This window comes from Anomalospiza imberbis, chromosome 19, assembly GCF_031753505.1.
Source record: "Anomalospiza imberbis isolate Cuckoo-Finch-1a 21T00152 chromosome 19, ASM3175350v1, whole genome shotgun sequence".
NCBI classification, from domain to species: Eukaryota; Metazoa; Chordata; class Aves; order Passeriformes; family Viduidae; genus Anomalospiza; species Anomalospiza imberbis.
Window position 1 is genome coordinate 9,205,577 of NC_089699.1, and position 20,621 is coordinate 9,226,197.

Consider the following 20,621-nt stretch of genomic DNA (forward strand, 5'->3'; position numbering starts at 1 on the left):
TCCTGTCCACTCTAGAGTGATCCTCTTCACATCCTTCTACCCCCTATCCTGAAAAAGGAACAGATCAAAGTATGTGAAATGACTGATCCTTTATTATAAGTGAAGAGTAGCAATGTCAGTTCAGTACACGTTTGTAGTGCAAACAAAAGGCATCCTTGGAAGACCAGTAAGTTTTGTAAAATTAATCTTAGTTGTCATTCCAACAGTTCATTATTCAAAGAAAAAGGCCAACAAAAACCAGCTAACATAACTAGTGTGCCTTAGAGTTTATCAAACTGCATAAAACATACAAAAATACTTCTTTGAATGCACAGATATACTGTTATTGCAGTCAGATTATGAATAGAGTTTGTCTTAACACATTAACTGTTATTCTTGGTGGAAACTAGAGCAATAAAGCTTTTTAAACCAGCTGCCCTCTAGTAGAATGCTCAGCAATTAGTGGAGACTTCCTTACACTGACTTCCTAAATAAAGGAACTGGAAACAAATTATATACTCTTACTAATTTTGAACCATTTAACCACTACTGTTTTTCAGACAGTTATTGCACATAATCTGAGCTAGCCTCCAAGTTATGCTGCAGAGATAAATAACACAATTGTTAAAGTAGAACTTTCTTTCCTGTCTTACAAGAAAAACAAAGCAGGAACCTTAGTTAAGAAGTTTTACTTCATACTGTGTCACAGTCTTGAGCTTCCCAGGAGTTGAATCTGGCAGTAAAGTAGCTCAGCTCCTGGCTGGAGAAAAACCAGGATTGAGAATGGGAAGTTAGCAGGGTTGAGGTGATGGGTGGGGAACATGGAGGAAAGGATGATAATTATTTTGACTGAAGTAAGGAAGAATTTTAAGTCTAAGTAACTTGGTGAAATCCTGAGCCCAGAGTCGAGTATCTCCTCTGCTGACAAAAGGGGTTTCTGTCTTTTCTTGGTGTGCAGCAGCTTGAGGGAGTCTTCCAGGGTAAAGCAGGACACAGGGAGGGTGGCAGCCATGCTGCTTCTACCAGAACATGGTGCTGTACTATTTATAGTTTGACCATCAACATTACAGTCCAGATCAACAACAAACACAGTGTCCGTCAGCTGTGCAGAAACTCTGCCTAGTGCAGCTTCATAAAGCAGAGATGGAAGGAAAATCAATAGTTAGGGGTGGGGGGAGGAGTGGGGAACAGAGGGGAGAAAAAGCAAATCCCCCACCTCACGACCCATTTAAGGGTTTTGGTGCAAAGGTCAGCACTGTATTTTTTGGTAAAAAAGAAAACGGCCTCCAAAAGTGTAGCTTTCCATGCTGCCATGTTAATCAGGAAAAGCTTCAGGCTGTTTATACTCCAGCAATGCTGTGACTTAAGTATTTTAATTCACAGGTGAATTTTTTCATTACTGACTTGCTTAAATGCAAGTTAAACAGTCTGTAGCTTAACCAGAGTTGTTTTTTTTTCACTCCCCACGAAGAAGAGGAAAAAAAAAAAAAGGCTGAAAGCACCTGGAGGCATTCAGCCCTTTCAGTACTCACCTAGCTGTTACAAGGCTATGTAACAGTGACAGTAGACTGTGCAGGATGTAAAGTTACAAATTAGTTACTTGGTCGTGGTGTTTTTCCCATCTAGTGGCTCATAAAAGCATTCTGTGTTCCTTCCAGCTGTGATCTCTCATGAGGACACTGCTGTGCTTCTCACACAGCAGAAACAACCATCCCCCTTGGAACTGGTGTATGTGTGAGTGCCACAGAGAGCTTTCCTGTCTTGACAGTGCTGACATCTGGTGTGAGTAATGCACAGGCTCACATCGGTCAGAAAGTAAATAAAACCATGGACACAGATTGAGGGTCCTTCCCCATCCGAAACAAGGGCTTCTCTTGAAAGGGCACTTCAACTCAATAGGAACATTTACGAGAGGCTTTTGTATTTTTTGGTGGAGGTACAATATTCTCACAGGGGAAATAAACATTTAAATACTGACATGCTTATTCCAGTTATTTTCAGCCCAGTAAAAGGGTTTCTCCTGCCACTTCTGAGCAGTAAGTGTCTCTAGACAACCCATCTTGGTGAGTGTTTGTGAGGGGCAAGCGATTAAGGACTTGCACATTCACATTTTTAGAGAGCAGCTATCCATTGTGTGTCTCTTTCATTTAATTTAATGAGGAAGTACACACAGAGACACACAATTTCCTGAATCTTTCCATGAGTCTTACTTGGTCAGAGTGGGTATACTTAGCAAAATTTTCATATCAATAACTGCACCTTTCATCCCCTCCTGCCAGATACAACCAATAAACTTCCTTGAAATACACTGGAAACATGTGATTTTACTGGACAAATGAGGTATCCCTTGCCTGAATACAGTATCAAGTAAAAAAAAATAAAAGCAAACAGGATATTAAATATAAAATATTAGTTAAAATAACCCTAAAAATAACTTAAGGTTTTACACAGACTTAACTCGCTGCCTTCCAAAGGGCAGCACGTGTCACTGTCAGGTGTTCACATTGCAGGTGCAGCTCCCAGGGTCAGTAGGTCAGCTTGGATGCTCTGCTGTTGTAGCATGGCTGCTCCATCAGCGCAGCCGCAGTGTTCCAGAAGGGAGAGCTGTCACTTCTCAGAAGGACCAACTCCAGCTCTTGGAAGTCCTGGAGTCTGGCAACATCCTTGTCCTTGTAAGGAACAGACAGAACAACATTATTACTCCTAAGCATAGCTGACTGATATTATTTTAAAAATAATTACAGGAAGTAAAAACCAAAATTCCAGGGACATCATACCCAATAGCAATAAAGAATGAAAAAAAAATTCCACCAGCATATACGCATTAAAAGTGTAGCAGGTTTGCTTATTTGGTTTTTCTCCTCAAATTTTTTCTTCTCCTTTAATCTCATTATTATTTGGCTGTATCTGTGCCTGTCACTTAACCAAGAATTGTGACCACTTTCATTTACAGACCTCCAAAATAGACATTTTTGGAACAGAAGTGCCGTTTCATTTGTTAACAACATATCTTTAAGTTGTTCATATGCCAATTTGTGGAGGTTTTTCCCCTTACTGTTAATTTTTTTTAGGCAAGCAGAGAGTGAAGTAGTACTTGGCAATTACGTTAAAAGCACCCTAAATGCACTGTTTCTGATACATTTTTTAAAAGTCAAGCTGTAATAGTTCCATATGCTTTAGGAGCTAAAATACTCTGCCTATTTTGACATGACTATTTTTAAACAAGTTACGATGAAATTTTAAGAAAGGTCCAGCGTCCCTTTGAATCTGTCAGTTTAAGTCAGTTTTTATTTAACAAAGGTGACATTTTGCCAATCTTTACAAAAGTACCTTCTCTGATGTCTGCAAAGTGAAAAATCAAGTTAATCTCTCGTTTCTGTTCTTACCTTTCTTAGAAGTGTGTTGGGTAGTTTTCTGATCTTCTCTACTTGCTCTGGATTAACACCCAGTTCACAGCAGCTCACTCTGAGCAGATCTTGATAGGTCAATTCTTGTCTGTCCAGTTCAATCTCAATGAAGTCATTGTCTCTCAGGTTCTGGACTCTGACCTTGAGTACAAGTTCTGACAGAGAAACAAAAGGTTAACAATAGAAAAGACAACAAAGTCAAACCTAACATTTACAGTATTTACCATTATCTTCTGAATTCAGGTTTTTTAATACAATCCCCATGATCTGAGAAATCCTGTGCAGTTAACAGAAGCTTCCAGCAAAAAAACAAAACACACAGGAGAACTGTGTTAATGCTGTTGAAACTGATCCATCCAGTCACAAAGTTGAGTTGTTACCAAACTACCGGAGCTGCATTTGATGCAAATGTAGTGCAAAATTTAAATGTTCATGTTACATGGACTAATCTTTCCATTGTTTTGCAAAGTATTACCATGGTTAAAATACAGTATAACAGACATTTATGTAACTGAGCAGAAGAAAGTTCACTTTTGGCCACAGAATTCAACATCTCATTCTACTAGAGTCCGAAGTGAAATGATTACTTAACTTCATTGTTCACCCAGTAATTGTAACAGAACTACAAGACACGGCACCTCTTTACCTTGCATGTTATACGGGAATGTTCCAGTGAAGAAGAAGGGCTGGAAGGCAGGTGCAGGGCTGCTGGGGGAGGTGTCAGGCTGCAGAGGCAAGGCCTGGCTGGACACTCCTGGGGAGCAGAGCCCCAGGCTGCTCGGCGTGGCCAGGGGGCAGCCGGGGCCGTAGGGCACCCCTGGGCTGGCACACGCTGAGGCTGCAGCGGCGGTGGGCGTTGGGGGTGGCCTGGCTGCTCCATCCAGTGCTGGGAGAGTCTCGCCACTGCTGCATGACATGGGTATGCAGATGCTTTCAGCCTGAGTTGCTGATGGACAAGGGCTAGTTTCACTCTGGGAAGCAGAAGAGATGGGAGCACTTTCATTCTGGGATTCTGCCAAGCTGCCTGGAATGCTTTCTTCCTTGTAAATGTTAGGGAATGGGTTGGCCAAGTAGTTTGCAACAATGGATAAATTTAAATCCTTCACTCCTTGACATTCAGTTTGTTCCTCTATTGATGAAGTTCAAAAATGAGGGGTAGGGGATGGAGAGAGAAAAAAATCCATCATGTTACTGGATAGATCTTTCTAATTTTGCATAAAGTTAGTTTTCCTATTGTGTCTTGAAACTACATCACATTCCAAGATCATCAAAGAATGACACTAATGTTCCAGAAGCATGTAACGCTTGGAAGCCAGTAGCTGTAAAGTGAAAGAAAAACCTATAAATATCTTCAGTATATTCTGTTTTTTAAAAATAAAGTGAGGGGCAAAAATTACCTTTGAAAGACACATCATTTCTAGCAGTGTTGTTTCCAGGGCTTTCAAATGAATTGGATGACCAGTAGTCCTTTACTGAATCTAATTTTAAAATGCTCTTAATAGCACTGTTGTAAATAGTTTATTGTGACCTAGGTCAGCAAATTTAACCCAGTATTTCTTCAAGGAAGTGACTACTTTCTGTAATAACCAAACAAACTCAACTCCTGCATAAAAGCACTGCAGTAAGTGACATTCCTGCCTAAGGATTACAGAATATAAATAGTGATGTCAAAGCAGTTCAGAAAGATCTGCTCAATGATACCACACTCCCAGAATAAAAACCAGGAGAGAAGGTAAGTGATATGTTTCCCCAGGAAACACATGAAAGCTTAACAGAAAAATAAGATGACTGTGAACAGAGTTCATCTACATGTGCTTGACAGTTTAGATGTTAAAAACAGATGAGTCGTTTGCTACAAACTAAGCCCACACCTCACCCAAAAGAAACCAAAAGCATCGTGTAAGAACATGCCATTCCCTCAGGCTTAACTGTTGGAACCTGAGTCATGATTTAGCTGCAACCTTGTGAAGGATAACCCTGCCCTGTTGATGCAAGAGCAGATCAATGTAGAGAGCAATTTAAGTGCAATGCAGAAGACAGCACAATTCCAAAGGTAAAGCACCTTACAATTTTAATCTGGAGCACAGTACCCAGATGCTGTTCAGGAGTGTCACACACATCTAACTGGGTTTGCTGGGCATATGAAAAGTGTAAGATGGCAGAATTACAGGGCAAAAATTAACCATACCAGCAAGTCACACTATAACAAGGTGCTCAGAAGGCAGAACTTCCTGAGTGATAAAACTTTTGAGGGGATTTGTAGTATTGATCATGGCCAGACCACAGCAAATTGTACAATTGTGAAAGCCCCCATTTGCAGCTTGTATGCCAGCTATTAACAATAGCAAACAGGAGTGCAGCAGCACACTTCCCAAAGCATGTAGCTCTTCTACTTCTTGGCGACACAGCTCAGAACACAAGGCCTTCCTACCTGAAATCCCCACATCCATTTGGCCAAATATGAATTCCAGTTATAAATCAGAGCTATCTAATGAGATACAATGGTCCTAGCCAAGGTTTTGCCAATTACTGCTTCAGATAAAAGCACTAAAAATGTTTTAGCGTTTAGACCAAGAATTTTAGACTACTTTTAAAATGGGAACGGTACCTCCCAAAATCTTGCGGATGTCTGCTTTCGACGTTAGCTGTGCTGCCAGCTCTCCCTTAGCAGTGAGGATCTGCTTGTCCGTGCCAGCCTCCAGCAGGCAGGACACCACTTGGGCATGGTTCCGCTTACAGGCCCAGTGCAGGCAGGTCCTGCAGGAAGGAAGAAGGGTTGGGATTCATCGGCCCGGCTCTTCCTCAGCAACCTCGTCCTACCTCCTCCGAGTTATGCATAAAGTGATAACTGGGAATAAAGTTTCCTTCATTGCAGCACTTTCTAAAGTTCTGAATCTCTAAGTTATGCAGGGCAGGGCCCTCCTTTCCCTTGCAGAGTGACTCCTACTACTGTCCCACACAGGCGGCTGGATGGGGACCTTGAGCAAACACGCAGTTACAGGTGAAAGGAGGGCGACCTGCTTTTATCGTAATCCTCTTTGGCAGTAAATCTCCGATCCTCCCGAGATTAGCTTTTCTGCATTTGCAAATGGGAAAAGTAAGAAACACAAGAGTTGCGTTCCCAGAGCAGCCCACTCACTCCGCGCCTGATGATGAGCTGGGGGTAGCCCCGAGCCCGAGAACCCCCAACACCGCCACTGAGAAGGGCGGCGGGGGAAGAGCCGGGCCCTGCGGCGACGCAGGCCCGCCCCTCGTCCCGCAGCGCCGGGACCCCGCGCGTACGCCGCCGCCCCTCACCAGCCATCGATCTCGTTGCGGGAGTCGATGTCCGCCCCCGCGCCCAGCAGCCGCCGCACCTCCGCCACGTCCCCCAGGGCCGCCGCCTCTCGTAGCCGCTCTTCCAGCTCCCGCGCCTCCGCTGCTCCGCTCATGGCCGGGTGCGGCTGCGGCCCCTCCCCGCCTCTCTGGAGCCCGTCGGGAGGGGCCGGGCGGCCTCAGCGCGGCGGAGCGGGGCCCTGCCCGCGCCGGGGCTGCGCTCCGGCCCTCACGGCCGCCGCCATTTGAGGGCGGCCGGGCGGCGAGCGCTGGCGCTGCCTCGGGCAGGAGCGGCCTTGGTCTGGAGTTGTGTGTGCGGTCCTTGGCTCCTGAGCACAGGAAAAACAGGGAGCTGCTGGAGAGGGTCCAGCGAAGGCCGCAAAGATGATGAGGGGTCTGGAGCATCTCTCTGATGCACAGACATGGTGGGAGCTGGGCCTGTTTGGTCTGGAGGAGACAGAGGGGATCCCATCAGTGCATTTAAGTATATCCAGGGGGTCAGAGGATGCTGTCAGACGCTTTTCATTGGTGTCCAGCGACAGGACGAGGGGCAATGACCATAAACTAAAACACAAAATGTTCCACCTCAACACTAGGAAGAACATCAGGGTGTATTAAGGGTGATAGAGCTCTGGAACAGCTGCCCAGGAAGGATGTGTAGTCTCCTGGAGAAATTCCAAACCCACCTGGACACATCCCTGTGTCACCTCCTCCAGATGGACCTGCCATAGCAGGGGGTTGGAGTGGATGATCTCCAGAGGTCCTTTCCAACGCCAGCTGTGAAAAATGCATATTTTTTGATTGGCTTTTCGCAAATATTAAATTGAATACTATATGTATTATGTTATATTGATTAGAATTGCTGTATTAACATTTTAATAGTATGGTAAATGTAGTTTTGTAGTTAAAATAGAACCTATGTATGTGGGTTTTTTTTTACTAGCTCAAGCAATTGAGCTAATCAAAAAATATTGATTAGAATTGCTGTATTAACATTTTAATAGTATGGTAAATGTAGTTTTGTAGTTAAAATAGAACCTATGTATGTGGGTTTTTTTTTACTAGCTCAAGCGAAAGATGAGATAATCAAGAAACTCTTCGCACAGAGATGGCAGTGATGGGGGCCCATAAAGAATTACTGCCTCCTTATCGGAAAAGACAAACATTCTTCCACCTTCTCTCCGTCTTTATGGAACCACCAGGATTAAGGGGAAAAAGTTGACCAAAACCAGAAAAGTTCTTAATTTGCAAGGAATTTATGCATCATGTATGAGATGTATGAATATGCAACAGGCTATTGCTTTTAAAGGTTATTCCTTTGTTCACAAGGCATGCTTATCGGGCTTAAGTGCCCGAGAGCATCCGGACGTCCGTAATTCTTTGCTTTTTATTGTCTTGTAATTGTCCTAACTCTAAATTTTCATTACTCTAATTGTATTACTATTTTTATAACCATTTTATTATTATTAAACTTCTAAAAATTTAAAAACCAAGTGATTGGCATTTTTCACGCCAATGCTTCTGTGATTCTGAGAGCCCCCCACCTCAGACACTGAGATAGGGGCCTGGACAGGGTGAAAATCCAAGACTGGAGTGTTTCCTCTGATGAGTTCATCCTACCTTCACCTGACATCCTGAGCCCTGTGTGGGGGCTTGAGGGGAGAGAGCTCCTGGGAAGAGGGGAAAAAGCTGCAGGTAAAAAACTGCCTGCTGGCAAAAGCACTTTATAGCATTATTTAGGTTGGACAGACCTCGATGGTTTTTGAGTCCAACCTATCATCTATCACAGTGGCCTTGCCCTTTTTGGGGTGTTTTTTTAACCAGCAGCCTGGCTCCTGCCTTCGAGCTGTGAGGCTGCCATGGGCTGGGAAAGGACCACAAGGCTGAGTTCAAATCCATGGCTTTCCCCACACACTTCCAGCCCTGGCACCCCCAGTTCCCAGCCATTCCCTCTCCAGTGTGTCGCTCACATTCTTAATTAAATCACTGTGGCATGTGTTGGGGAGCTCATTGAACTCCAGGCTTTTTGGCATCAGTGTCTGCCACCAAGGAGCAATTTTCACTGACATTTTTTTTTCTTTGCATCTCTTTTATTGCTTACTTTTCTTATTAGTGATATTTTAGCCTACCATTTAATTTAGGGCTTGGGTTGCTATTGCTTTGCTCTGCTGTTCCTTCTCTGGTGGTTAAGGCCATTAGGTGAAGATGATGCCTGCAGCATTTCCATCAAAACAGTTCCTGAATATCTCTCCATATAAATGAAGCTTCAAAGCACAAATACTCATCTTCCCTTTAATCAGTCAGGAGAGGCAGAGGCCCACAGGCCAAATGTTTCTCTAAGAGAGATGCAGCCCTGCAAACCACCCTCACGAAAGCAGGAGGGAGAAGCAAGCGGTGACATTTTTAACTTCTGTGGCAAAGGTTACACGGTGACTCAGTGGCAAGTTTTTCACACCAGATCACATGCTTTTGATCCCATGCAAGAGACTGAACAAAAATTTTGCCCAGCTGCTACCAAAAGACTCAACAAAATGTATGAAAAACAACTGGATTTGGAGAATGGTTTGTAAACAAGATTTACCTGATGACAACTGCAAATTCAAACCTTAGAGACCTGGAAGACCAGCCCTCAAATGGACACTGCTGTGACCTGAATATTTGTGTTTTAATTCATTTGCTTTTTCAGTAAAGGCATCTTAAATGATCACTCTTTAACCCACAATCTCTTTTGTCTTTTTTTAGTGTCTGTGCCATAAAGCCATAAAACAAAGACAAGGCCACACAAGTGGAGACCTAGTGATACATTCTAGGAAGCAGAGTGCCCTCTTGCACACTGTGAAAGCTTTACCAGTAGGGTTAGTGGCAAAAGAGCTTTTCCCAAAGTAATACAAGACACCTCTCAGATGGATGGGGAAAAGCTACTCAGGAGGTGAGTGCAGGGACAGGCCTAAAGCTAGGAACACCATTCCTGTGGTGTTCTCCAATGCCACTGCCACTAGATGTCACAGTGGAACAGCAAGAGGAGCCTGGAGTGGGGCTTTGTGCTCCTTGCTGTAACTGTGAAATGCCTTTAAATTTGTCTTGGCACATCCATAGTGTCTCCATACCGCTTTGATCCTGCAGATTTCAAAGCTCCGTGTGGTGCAAAGGGACATTATGCAACATTTCCACACGAGTGCAGGGAAACCCACTGCAGGGAGCTGCGTTCTCGGGGGTTATGGACTTTTTTCTTTTTATTTTCTTTTTCTTCCCCCTCTACTTGAGCTCCTCTCCCAAAGTCACACAGGGCTTTTAAGGACTCTAAGCCGGTCGTGATGCACTGAGATGCTCTCTCTCACGCTCTCTTGGGATGAGTATCCTACTCTGTTGCAGCTGTGCCAAGCCTTGTTAAATGGAGCTTGGGTTCACCATTGCTTAGTTACACAATGTACTTCTCCCTGGAGTCATGAGATCTCCTCCTGCAAGGAAGGCTGTGTGCAAGAGGATTAGCAGCGAGTTCACTTGACTCAAACCTCCCCACCACCGCCATGAACCTCCTGCTCGTGCCCCACACATGGAGCCTCAGACCCCCTCGTACTCGTGCGTCCCCTCCCCGTTTACTGGCACTGGTGTCACACTCACCAGCTCCCAGCAGAGCCAAGAACTTGTCCTTTCCCTGCTCCTTTCCCACATGATAGCTGGGTTTGTGCCTGTACCTATGCAGGGCACACATGCACACACACCTCCCTGCCAAGAGCAGCAGGGCCTGCAGGATCTGCAGCCATGGGGCAGGTGCCAGCTGAGTGCTGGTCGTTGCCTTTGGAAGCTGCTGGGAATTGCACATGGTGCTCATGGCTGGAGCAGCTGCTTTTCCTCCCAAATGTTAAATGACCTTGGCCTTCAGTGGGAACACGCTGAGCTCTGAGCCTGTGTCTGGAGCCCAGGTCGGTGATGTTTTGTTTTCTTTGTGATTTACAGGGGCTCAGTGCTCCCTGTTCCCCAGCCTTGGGCACAGCCCTGCGCCTGTGGCTTTGCCTGGCAGAGCCAACACCTTGCTATCACAGCCTTGCAGTGACCACAGGGGAGGCTTGGGCCAGCCTTTGTTCCCACAGCAAGTTTTTCAGATTTTGTTGGTTATGTGCTAATATACGTCTTTATGCGAGCTTCTAACTGTGCCTGATCCTCTGAATTAGTTTTTTTCTGCTTCTTTTTTTTTCTTTTTTGGGAAACCATGGTCTGTCTGTTTGCTATTTGCTCCGGTATTTTTTTAAGGCTTATGAAGATTTTTATTCCCTTTGCATTTCAGGTTTTATTCCCCACATAACTCCATTCCTCCCATTAAACCAACTTCTCAGTCACTGAAAGTTATGATTAAACATATTTTTAAAGGCTTAATTCCCAGTTACACAGTGATACTGACAGCTGTACAATCACATTTGAAACACTTGGTCCCCACCCAACCCCACCAAAATAATGTTTCTGGCAATTTAAACCAACACTGCAGTTGTGGACACAACTGCAGTTGTGTGAGAAATAAGATTAAGGTTCAGAAACCTTAAATATGATACTTAATGCACACTCACAGATTTACCTGTTTACCTGTTTACCTGATTAAGGCTCAGGGAAATTGAAAGATTGATGGAGAATAAAGATGAAATTAAAAGTCAAGCCCAACATTCACTTAGATTTGAGCTAATCTATGCTGCTCACACTGGGCCTTTCAATGAGTTTGAAGGCAGAGGAGACAATTTCAAAGGAGGAAGTCAAAGTCACATGGGAGAAGCAGTTTATGCTGTACCAGTTTTTGTGCTCACCCCATGGAAGCCCCCTCTGAGGGTCTGTAGGAGAATTAGGTTAAATTTAAACCTCCATGTTATCAAGTCTGAGCCTGTGTCACCCAACACTCACTTCATGTCCATGGGGGGGGGAACATGAAGCACAGAGGCAGATGCATCTCCTCCCAGGGCAAGGGTCTAAAACAGCACAGCCAAATCAACCTCTAGAGATGCCCCTTGTGTTCTACCCCCTGCCAAAGGATCCAAAGAGAGTGAGCTTCGAACCAAAAAATTTCCAGCCGCCTACTGCCAGGCAAGATGAGCACCTGAGGCAGGGTGGATAGGGCTCTACTCAAGAATAATTCCTCTATTTTTGATGAGCTAAAAAAATCCTTCCAGTGAATTCCAGAATTGCAGAGAACTCACCCGTCATCTTTCTTTTGACCATAAATGATAGCTTTTTCACTAAATCACCTGGAAGGAATTGCTGTGCTGATAGTGGTACAGAGGACTGGGATTCAGGACAGGTTTTAGCACCCTGGAGTATCCCTGAACTTCAGTGCAACCAGCTATCTCATGGATTTTCAGCACTGCTGAGCATCCTGCAGGGGCTCAAAGGGAGCTGAGTGTCTAAAGAGGGACATTTAAGCAGGTGTGAGCACACATTCATGCACACAGCTGCACATGCCTGCAGCATGGAGTGAAATTTGACAGGAAGGGTTTGGAAAATGGCATTTATATTTGGGGGAATGGTGATCTGCAAGGGAAAGAACTGCTCAGGGAGCCAAATGCCTTTAGAAATCAGGCATGGTGTGCAGCTGATTTTTTCCCCCCAGTTGTTAATTTAACCTTATTTCTGTTTGTAGAATAAATAAATAATTTCTGAACAAACAAATCGGGGACCTGGAACCTAAGGGGTGTGGTACATCAGCTCAGGGACTTGTGGTTAAGAAGTCCAATAGATTTTGATAACAACTGGAAAATGTTCAGTAGACTAGTGCCTAAAGCCATTTTGGCTTCCAGTAATGACAAGCCTGAGCTGTAGTGTCGTGGAGCCAAATTTCTCCCCCTGAGGATGGTTGTTGCTGGTGTTGGGGTTGTGGCAGTGTCTCCAGGTGTTAGCCCAATCCCTTCTGAGCTCAGAGACATCCTAACCCGGAAAACTGTGCAGAAAAGGGACTGCCTTTGCATTTTCTCCAGATTTTTGGCTTCATTCCTCTCTGCCCGTGTCTGTAGTCCCTCCATTTGCCCTACTAATCCATGAAACATGTTCATCCTGGGGATAAGGGGCAAATATAACTAATTGCCTGAATCTTGCAAAGAGCCATATCTTGTCTAGGCATTTGGAATCAAAAGGCTTCTGTGGATCTGTCTGAATTCATCTCCTGCAGGAGATGACTCCTATGGAAAGTTCACAAGATGACAGAGATGTTTCACTTGCATGCCTGAGAAAAAAAAATTGTTTTGCTAAGACAAGATATACATTTATTTCTCCAGAGCTCTTTTCTTTAGAAGAAGCTGGCCTCATGCAGAAGATCAGATGAAGGTGTTTGGATTCTCCTTAGGCTATGTTTTGGCCATCAAGGAGAAAGACCTCAGTGCAAATCATAACTGATTACCCCAAGGGGCTGTGCCCCGTGCATCCCTCATGGGCACAAGACACAGCCAGTCAGTTTGGAACTCTCCATTGACTTGGCCATGCTTTCAACCAGGCACTATACAATTCATCAGAGTAATTAGCAAAGCTGTAACTAAAGAGGTCTCCATGGAGATTGACAGCATCACCTCCCAGCTGGTACATTCTCTGCCTCCTATTCTAAATTTGTTCTTGCTGTTTCCCTGGCTCTAATCCATAAGGTTAGTGAAATCTTCCAACATTTGTGACACATTACAGCAGTGGAAAGAGGGACAAAGGTGTCTGTGAGGGGGCTGAGACAGAACCTGGTTGGTGCCTCAAGGAAAGCAGCAGAAACTGTTCAGACATATATAGCCAGAGTTTTGGGAATGGGATTAGGCAGAACAGCACCTCTGCCTGCCTGTCACTTGTAAATTCTTGCTAATACTTTAGGAGCTTATTGGAGGTCAGCACCAAACACCCAAACAGACTAATCTGTATTATAGACACATAATCAAAGTCACAAGGTTTTACATAATATATATTGGTGACACAAGAAGTGTTTGTTTGAATAATTTTGTCATCAAGATTAGTGGCCATGAAAGCCTCTACTGTGCACTAACCTGGTTTTTATGGTCATGGGTACACCAGATTCCTCAGACAAATCAAAAAGGAGCTGAGAAAGTACATATATATATACATCTACATATATATATATACACATATACATATATATGCATCTACATATATATACACACACACACATATATGTCCTGAAAAAATTACAGTATTAGGTTTCTGACCATGGCAAAGTTTAAAAAACAAAGTGTGTGTGTGTGTGTGTGAGAGAGAGAATTAGAAAGGGCTGTGCTTAAAATTTCAATTTAAGAGACTTGAACAAATGGCTGGAGATACAATTTTTGCATTTACCATTTTTCCCAATGGTTTTTTAGTTGCAGTAAATCAGACCTCACACTCACACACGGCTCACAATGGCAAGAAGTTGAGGTTTCAAAGATAAATTGATGTCACTTGACCTACTTGAGAGCTTTACAGTCCCCTTCTGGGAGGTGGAAGCTGTAGTGCATAGAGCAAGTGCTCTGGGCTCACAAAAGTCAGTGGCAAAGACAGGAAAGGTTCCTGTGGCGATAATTCCAAACTGACAAATCTGATTGTCTTCAAAAGAAAATTAGTTAATGGAAATATTTGGAAATGTATAGAAAGGACTGATTTTCCACTCTCATAGAGCCCTTTAAGTATGATGTTACACAAACATAAAAGAAAATGTAAAATTATGAAAGAAAAAACACTCCTTCCCAGAAAAAAAAAAAAAAAAAAGAGAGAGAGAGAGAGAGAAAAAGGAGAATAATAATTCAAGACCATTTTCTCTGGGCTGGGAAGAGACAGAGCCACAGCTCATGCCACATTGTAAAGATTTTCCAGGCATTTTGACCAGTTTGCTCTCCTGGTTGATGCACAGCAAAACCAAAGGTCTTGTGAGGGTACCCCACATTCTGCTGCCCCAGTGCAGGAGTTCGCCCCACCAAACTGAAGTGCCTCCATGGGAATCCCATTGCCCTAAACTCCCCCACAGTCAGTGAGGAGAGAGCAAGAGTGATGCTAGCCAGACATCTGCAGAAGTCGAGTCAAAACTTGGGAGGGCTGAATCAGCCTCTAACTTTGCCGCAATTCACATGCTGCTACCATGTGAACCCAGGGCTAAAAGCACTCTAGCGGCTTTTCCAGGGCTCCTGAAAGCTCCTTTGTGGAAGCAGAGCTGACTGAACTGCCATTCAGGTCAAGAAAAATCAAGCACTGGATGGGATTTCCAAGAGTACTTGGCTGTAACCTCACCCTGTTCCCCTTTGAAGTCAGCAGAATATTTACATCGACTTCAACTGGAGAAAAATCAGGCCATTCCAGAGCATGTGAAACACTCACCATTAATGATGCTGTGGTTCCTTTGTACCCCCCAGCTCAAAGACATCTGCTGTGTCTGTCATTAAACACAATCCCAGCAATTGGTGAGACAGAGCACTGAGCCCAACAAGGCACAGGGAAGTTGTAAGGATTAAACCACGTGAATCTGTTAAACCTAGGATTGCTCTGCCAGCCACCATTGTATCAGACAGGACCCATTATCTCCAAAACTGCCCTGGGAAGAAAGTACAGCATCTCAGCAGATCCTGCTATGCTGTGGGCTGCAGGTGGACTCTGAAAAAAAAAAAAAATCAAAATAAGAATGTATGTTAAATTAGCTGGAATCAGAAAGAGCAATGGTGAAAAAAAGCTATTAAATGGAGACAAACATACCATTGCCAGGCCAGGAATTATGGGCTAGCTGCTCAAAAGATCAATGGAAGTGGGTCATCACTGGTTTGCAGATATCAGTCGCACTTCCAGCCCATGTTCAGATGTGCTGCTGAATGAATGCCAGGAGAAGAGCACCTTTACAAACCAGACCTGCACTCTGGCTCCTTTGGGCACTTCTAGTGAGGGCATCAGTAGCCCCAAAGAGGTCCTGTGTCTCCTTCTGTTTGCCACTGTCTGGGTCCAGCCGGTGCAGACTGTGTGATGCCTTGCATCTGGTGGCACACAGAGCAAACTAAAATAAAATAGTTCACCTCTTGGAAAGACTCTTAATGTGCCCAGCTTAGAAGGCAGGGACTGCTCCTGGCAGAGGTCACCCTCTGGGCATGGGCAGAGGATGTGCTGTGTAACAGCCAGGACTGCTAACGGCCAGCAAAGCCAAACCAGGGCAATAACTCTTCAGTTAAAAAGGAATTTTGTCCTAATTTAGATTTAAATTCCAAGAAGACAGAATTGTTGCTAAAGGAATTTCATAGTATCTGCAGAAATGGAAATAGTTCCATTTTGTGAAAATTAGCTTGTTTATAGTGAAGTTTTGGATACCAAACCCTCCGAGGAGCTCTGGAACTTCCACCTTGTCTGGAGAAGCCAACACTCATTGCCTGATGGAAACCCCAGTCACTGGGAACTGCTCTGCATCTCCTGGAGAGGCTCCCAGCCACAAGGAGGGTTCCAAACTTCCACAGATTCAGGGGTTTGGTAAAGTCTCACAATGGAGCACAAAATCATGCAAATCTGCAGCAGCTTAATCTCACCTCACAAACTCTCCTCCACTGAAAGGTTCATAAGCTTTCTAAAAAAAAGATCAGCCCTGAGTGACAAAGAGATGGTTCCTTCATGCTAAAGTCACAGGGAATTAAGGCTTGGGGTTAAATTAAATTAATAGCAGGTTAAAATCCTACTTTTTATATAAATTGAATCACATCACAAACAAAAGCAATATGAGTTTTCTATACTGAACCTGCATTTTGAGAAGGAAATGGTGCCCATGGGGTTGGCAGCAGGATCTTAGGACTCCAAACTTTTGTGGCTGTTGCTGTGTGATACTCAGCAAGTGATTTCCTCCCAGCTTTAAATTCCTAAAAGTAAATATTAAGGAGGTTAAATTAGGGTCATTTGTAGACTGAAGTGAATCTGTGCAATGGGTTCAGTAATATTCATTAGTTCTACATGGGGAGCTAAATTAACTTATGTTCCTGGAGAAACACCACTGGGTCTGGTGAAAGATGTGCTGAGCATTCAGCCTGAGCATATGCCAGGCCTGCACCTCACTTTTATTCTGAGCTTTGCTTCAAACCGAGCTGGAACCAAGCAGAACAACTGGAAGTCATAAAGAACAACAACAAATACACCAGTTCAATCCCGAGGATTTTATGCTATGGCTCACACAGCCACAGCAGTGCTGCAAGTCATGGGAACATCTCCATGGGAACATCTCCATCTCCACAACACCACGGGTTTGGTGCCAGTTCCCTAAAGTGCTGTTATTCAAGCTTGCCATAAAACTAACGATGAACTCCTAAAACCTGCAACAAAACAAGGTGCTCAAGCCTCCATGCTGCAGCCGTGTGTCCATGGTGTCTGTATTTGCCATGCTCAGCAGGTGACAGGACCTGGTCCAGCCTGTACCTCAGGTAGCTGAGAGGGCCTGACACAGAAAGTGCTGGCCCTGCACTGGTGGCACTGTGGCTGTGATTTCTATTTCTTGGTATTCCAGGTTGCATTACAGACCTCAGATTTCCCTAACTGAAAGCTTAATTGATGGAGCAGGTCTCTCTCAGCATTGACAGTGACAGACAACAGAGCTGGAAGGGACTTAAGGAAGTGATTTAGATCATCCTGCTCTAAGGCAGGATGAACCCATTCCCAACATTTAATCTTTGCAATCTTGACAATCCAAAGATACCAACATGACTTCTCCAAATTATCTATGGAGTATCTTGGGCTTTGTCTCTGAAACAGGGACAGAAGGAGACTGGCTGGTGAGAGACTAGCTTCTGAGCTCAGCTTTTCCCCTTATCTCTTTGATAACAGATATCTCATTGATTATCTTCCTTTGTATCCTTGGTGCCTCTTGCTGTGCTGTTTCAGACAGAATAAATCAAACAATAATGAACTATCATCAAACTGGCAATTGCTTCCTGCCCAGCTTACGTTAGCAGGGAAAGAGAAAGAAAATGATGATTAGTTGTATGTCTGCACTCAAAGATAAAACCCCTGAGCAGAAGCCATCTGCTGAGGCATAAAATAATAATTCTGGCACTAGCCCTGTCTGAGTGCAGTGCCATCAGCTCTTCCCAAAACACAATGCAACACAGGCCTAATGCTGAGTTCTAGCAGGTGGCCCATAACCCTGTAATAAACACCCTGACATTATTGATTTCCCTCCCTAAATTGAGCCCTTTTGTCTAACCACATTAACTCCTGCTTACCGAGCAGCTGCACACGAGGCAGTGTGCACATCAACAGCAGCTCCTTTCGGTGATCAGTCACCATATCAAATATGCCCACTGAGCCTTCCCTGCTCTCTGGGATCTACTCAGATATATTATTTCAGAAGTCAAAACCAGCACTTGTTAGTTCTGGATGCTTTCAGGGAGATTTCTATCTTAACTTGGGGAAAACTGAAATATGCCTCTGCTACTAATTATGCATATAAAGAGAGCTGAAATAGGGCTCAGACAGGCTGTTCCCATTGTACACTTTCAGCCCAAATCTGCCTGGCCTGTGTGCATGTGCTCCCAAAGCATGTGGCCAGCACAGCAGCCTTTGCCTGTGCTTTGATGTTCAGAGGTACATCTCATGCTGCCAAAAATCCTCCTCGCTCAGCCAGCAGGAGACGTGTGGCCTTCTGAGGGCTGTGGAAAGGCATCCAAGATGGGATCCCTGGCCATCCACTTAGAAGGTCGTGCCGAGGTTCAGGATATCACTCAAAGGGGAAGGTTTGACTCTTTGCAGTCCAAAGCAAGATAAAGCCGAGGTCCCAAGGCATTGTCTGTATTTCTCTGTGGAAGCAATGTTCCTGCTTGAGACAAGCAGTTGGCAGCTGCGCATCAAAAGGGATCTGGCAGTGACGCTCCCTTTTAAATGTCTGGCTATCAGCTTTAAGTGCAATAAGCTTTACATACAGCCTGTTATGTAACATACCGTTGTTACTGTCTAAATGAAACAGGTTTTTTTAGAGTACAGGCATCATATTTTCAGCTGTACATGGACAAGGAGCCACCTACAAAGGGTGCATGGTGATGGAGGGGCTGAAGAGCATGTCCTTGGAGCAGCCTGCGTGACCAGGGTCCCTGTGGGCAGGGCAGATTTGGGCATTCCGTTTGGAAGAAGGGGCTGATTGATGCTGTGGGCGGTGCATGGAGCTGGCATCAGGCCCTGCTGTCACCAGCTGTCCTGTGAGAGGAGGAGGAGGGTGGCCTCAAGGACCAGACAGAGCATTTTTTTTTATGCTACTCTCAGAGGCAGAGCAGGTCCAGCATCCAACCTTCACTTCTGGCCTTAATCTGCAGCATATGCTGGGGACATCCGTGGCACCGCCACAGCAAAGTGCCACAGGCAGTGATGAGTCACAGCCTGTCTGGAGAGGGGGTAGCTCGTGTTTGTGTTGGCAAACCCGGCTTCCAATGGCAGTGGGCCCAGGGAGCACGAGAGGCTGGGGCTTGAAGGGCCCCTGTGCTCAGGAAGAGATCAATGGGAGTTGGAGTTTTAACATCGCAGAGGGACAGTTCCTGCCAAGAGCCTTCCACAATAAAACCAGCCAATGAATCCACCCTCTGCTGAGTAACTCCAGATGAGTACTGCTGGCCTAGTAAATCTGATCAACAGTTTGCTGCTCCTTTAGCAGTGGCTTAAGGAATAATGCCCAAATAAAATTATACTTTTCTGCACACCAGAGAATCCTGTTTCCATCCTCAGTTAAAAGGTGTCACACCACACAGTCAGTCAACACTTGGCACAGAAGAGGAGGGCAAGAAAAAGGACAAAGAAACTATAATTTACAAAAAACCCAACAAGAGTTAAGCCAGTTCTAGATTGAGAACCCTAACCGGGACCTTGGGCACCCAAGACAGCTTTTCAGGACTGAGGCTGGTCACACACCAATGTCTCCACTGCTGGGAGCAGACCCAAGATGTTGCTTTGTGCCATCAGGGCTCAGGTTTGTCCATCTAAGATCCAGAGAAGTTCATCCCAGTTCCCCATCCAGCAGACTCATTCGAGCATCTGGATCACAAAGGGGGATTTTCGGGTAGTTAATAGGGTTGCTTCTAAGGCTTGATCTCTTTTGGGAAGACCTTTATCACATCAGTATCTGACAAAGCTGAAATAAGATAAGTCATAAAATCAGCCTTCATAATGGATTTGTTCATAGAAATGGAGAATGGGGATTACTTTATAACTTATATTAAAGAAAAAATGCACAGTGCTTTATACACGAGGAGGAACAGAAAAACTGGGCCCGGGGACCTTGACAGAGACCCCAGTTCACAACTGGCATTAACTGGTGGTGTTCTGGAGTGTCCAGTCAGATCCACTGAGGGCACTGGAGTTAACTTAAAACAGGCAAGTAAACAGCCCTCAACGAAACCCAGGAGATAGTGAGTGCATTAGTCAGAGCTTGGCTGTCCATGCTGGGACAATCAGCGTCCCCGCTGTCCCTGAGCCAGCCTGGGGCAGCCTGTATAGTGGTTTCCCTCCAGGATGTGCTCCTCAGGCTGGGTAACAGCATCGCTGGGATGTCCTGGCAGGAACAGAGCAGCTGTCAAGGCTTGTTTGGACCCCTCACTGCCTCTCTTGCCTTCTGGAGCTGTCTGCCCACATTCACAGGGAGATTTATGGCAATGTTTTCCTCTCTTCTAGCTGAGCTCAAGTGGCCAAGGGACTGATCCAGGAACATGATCCCTCAGAGCTGAAAGCAGAAAGCTGCAATGGGACTTACCTGTCACTGGAGAATATCCCTGTGGGTGGAGAAGGACATAGCAAAGCAGAAGGCTGCTCTGCCTGTCTGATGCAAACCAGTATCTCATTTTTCAGAGCCCCACTCTGCTCCCCCACAGCTGAAATGTGCATCTGGGCAAGGGATCCCTGGTCAGGGACAGTTAAAAATAAGCTGTTTTTTCCTGTTTGGAACTGAGTTCTACCAATGGTGGCCCACATTAGTGTGTCTCTCACTCACCA

The 20,621-nt window shown here is 44.8% G+C and overlaps 1 protein-coding gene across 2 annotated transcripts; it reads right to left on the reverse strand.

Moving 5' to 3' along the window:
* Positions 1–74: 74 nt before the first annotated feature.
* Positions 75–6,940, reverse strand: LOC137485223 (ankyrin repeat domain-containing protein 40-like). 2 transcript variants are annotated; one of them, XM_068209614.1, is made up of 5 exons: positions 6,684–6,940; positions 5,995–6,143; positions 4,033–4,515; positions 3,366–3,541; positions 75–2,648 (listed from the first exon to the last, which is right to left on the reverse strand). In XM_068209614.1, exons 1-5 carry the CDS (start codon positions 6,815–6,817, stop codon positions 2,505–2,507), a joined length of 1,086 nt encoding a protein of 361 aa, XP_068065715.1. In that variant the 5' UTR covers positions 6,818–6,940; the 3' UTR covers positions 75–2,504. The 2 variants fall into 2 exon arrangements, with proteins under 2 accessions (XP_068065715.1, XP_068065714.1); XM_068209613.1 differs by having other exon boundaries at positions 4,033–4,513; positions 5,990–6,143.
* Between the last annotated feature and the right edge of the window lie 13,681 nt (positions 6,941–20,621).

Coding starts and splice junctions, on each gene's coding strand:
- LOC137485223 (XM_068209613.1), bottom strand. CDS start 6,817: ATGAGCGGAGCAGCGGAGGCGCGGGAGCTGGAAGAGCGGCTACGAGAG. Junction 4,514..5,989: donor GCAAGATTTTGGGAGGTACC/GTTCCCATTTTA, acceptor TCATCAATAGAG/GAACAAACTGAATGTCAAGG. Junction 2,649..3,365: donor CCAACACACTTCTAAGAAAG/GTAAGAACAGAA, acceptor GTTCCTTACAAG/GACAAGGATGTTGCCAGACT.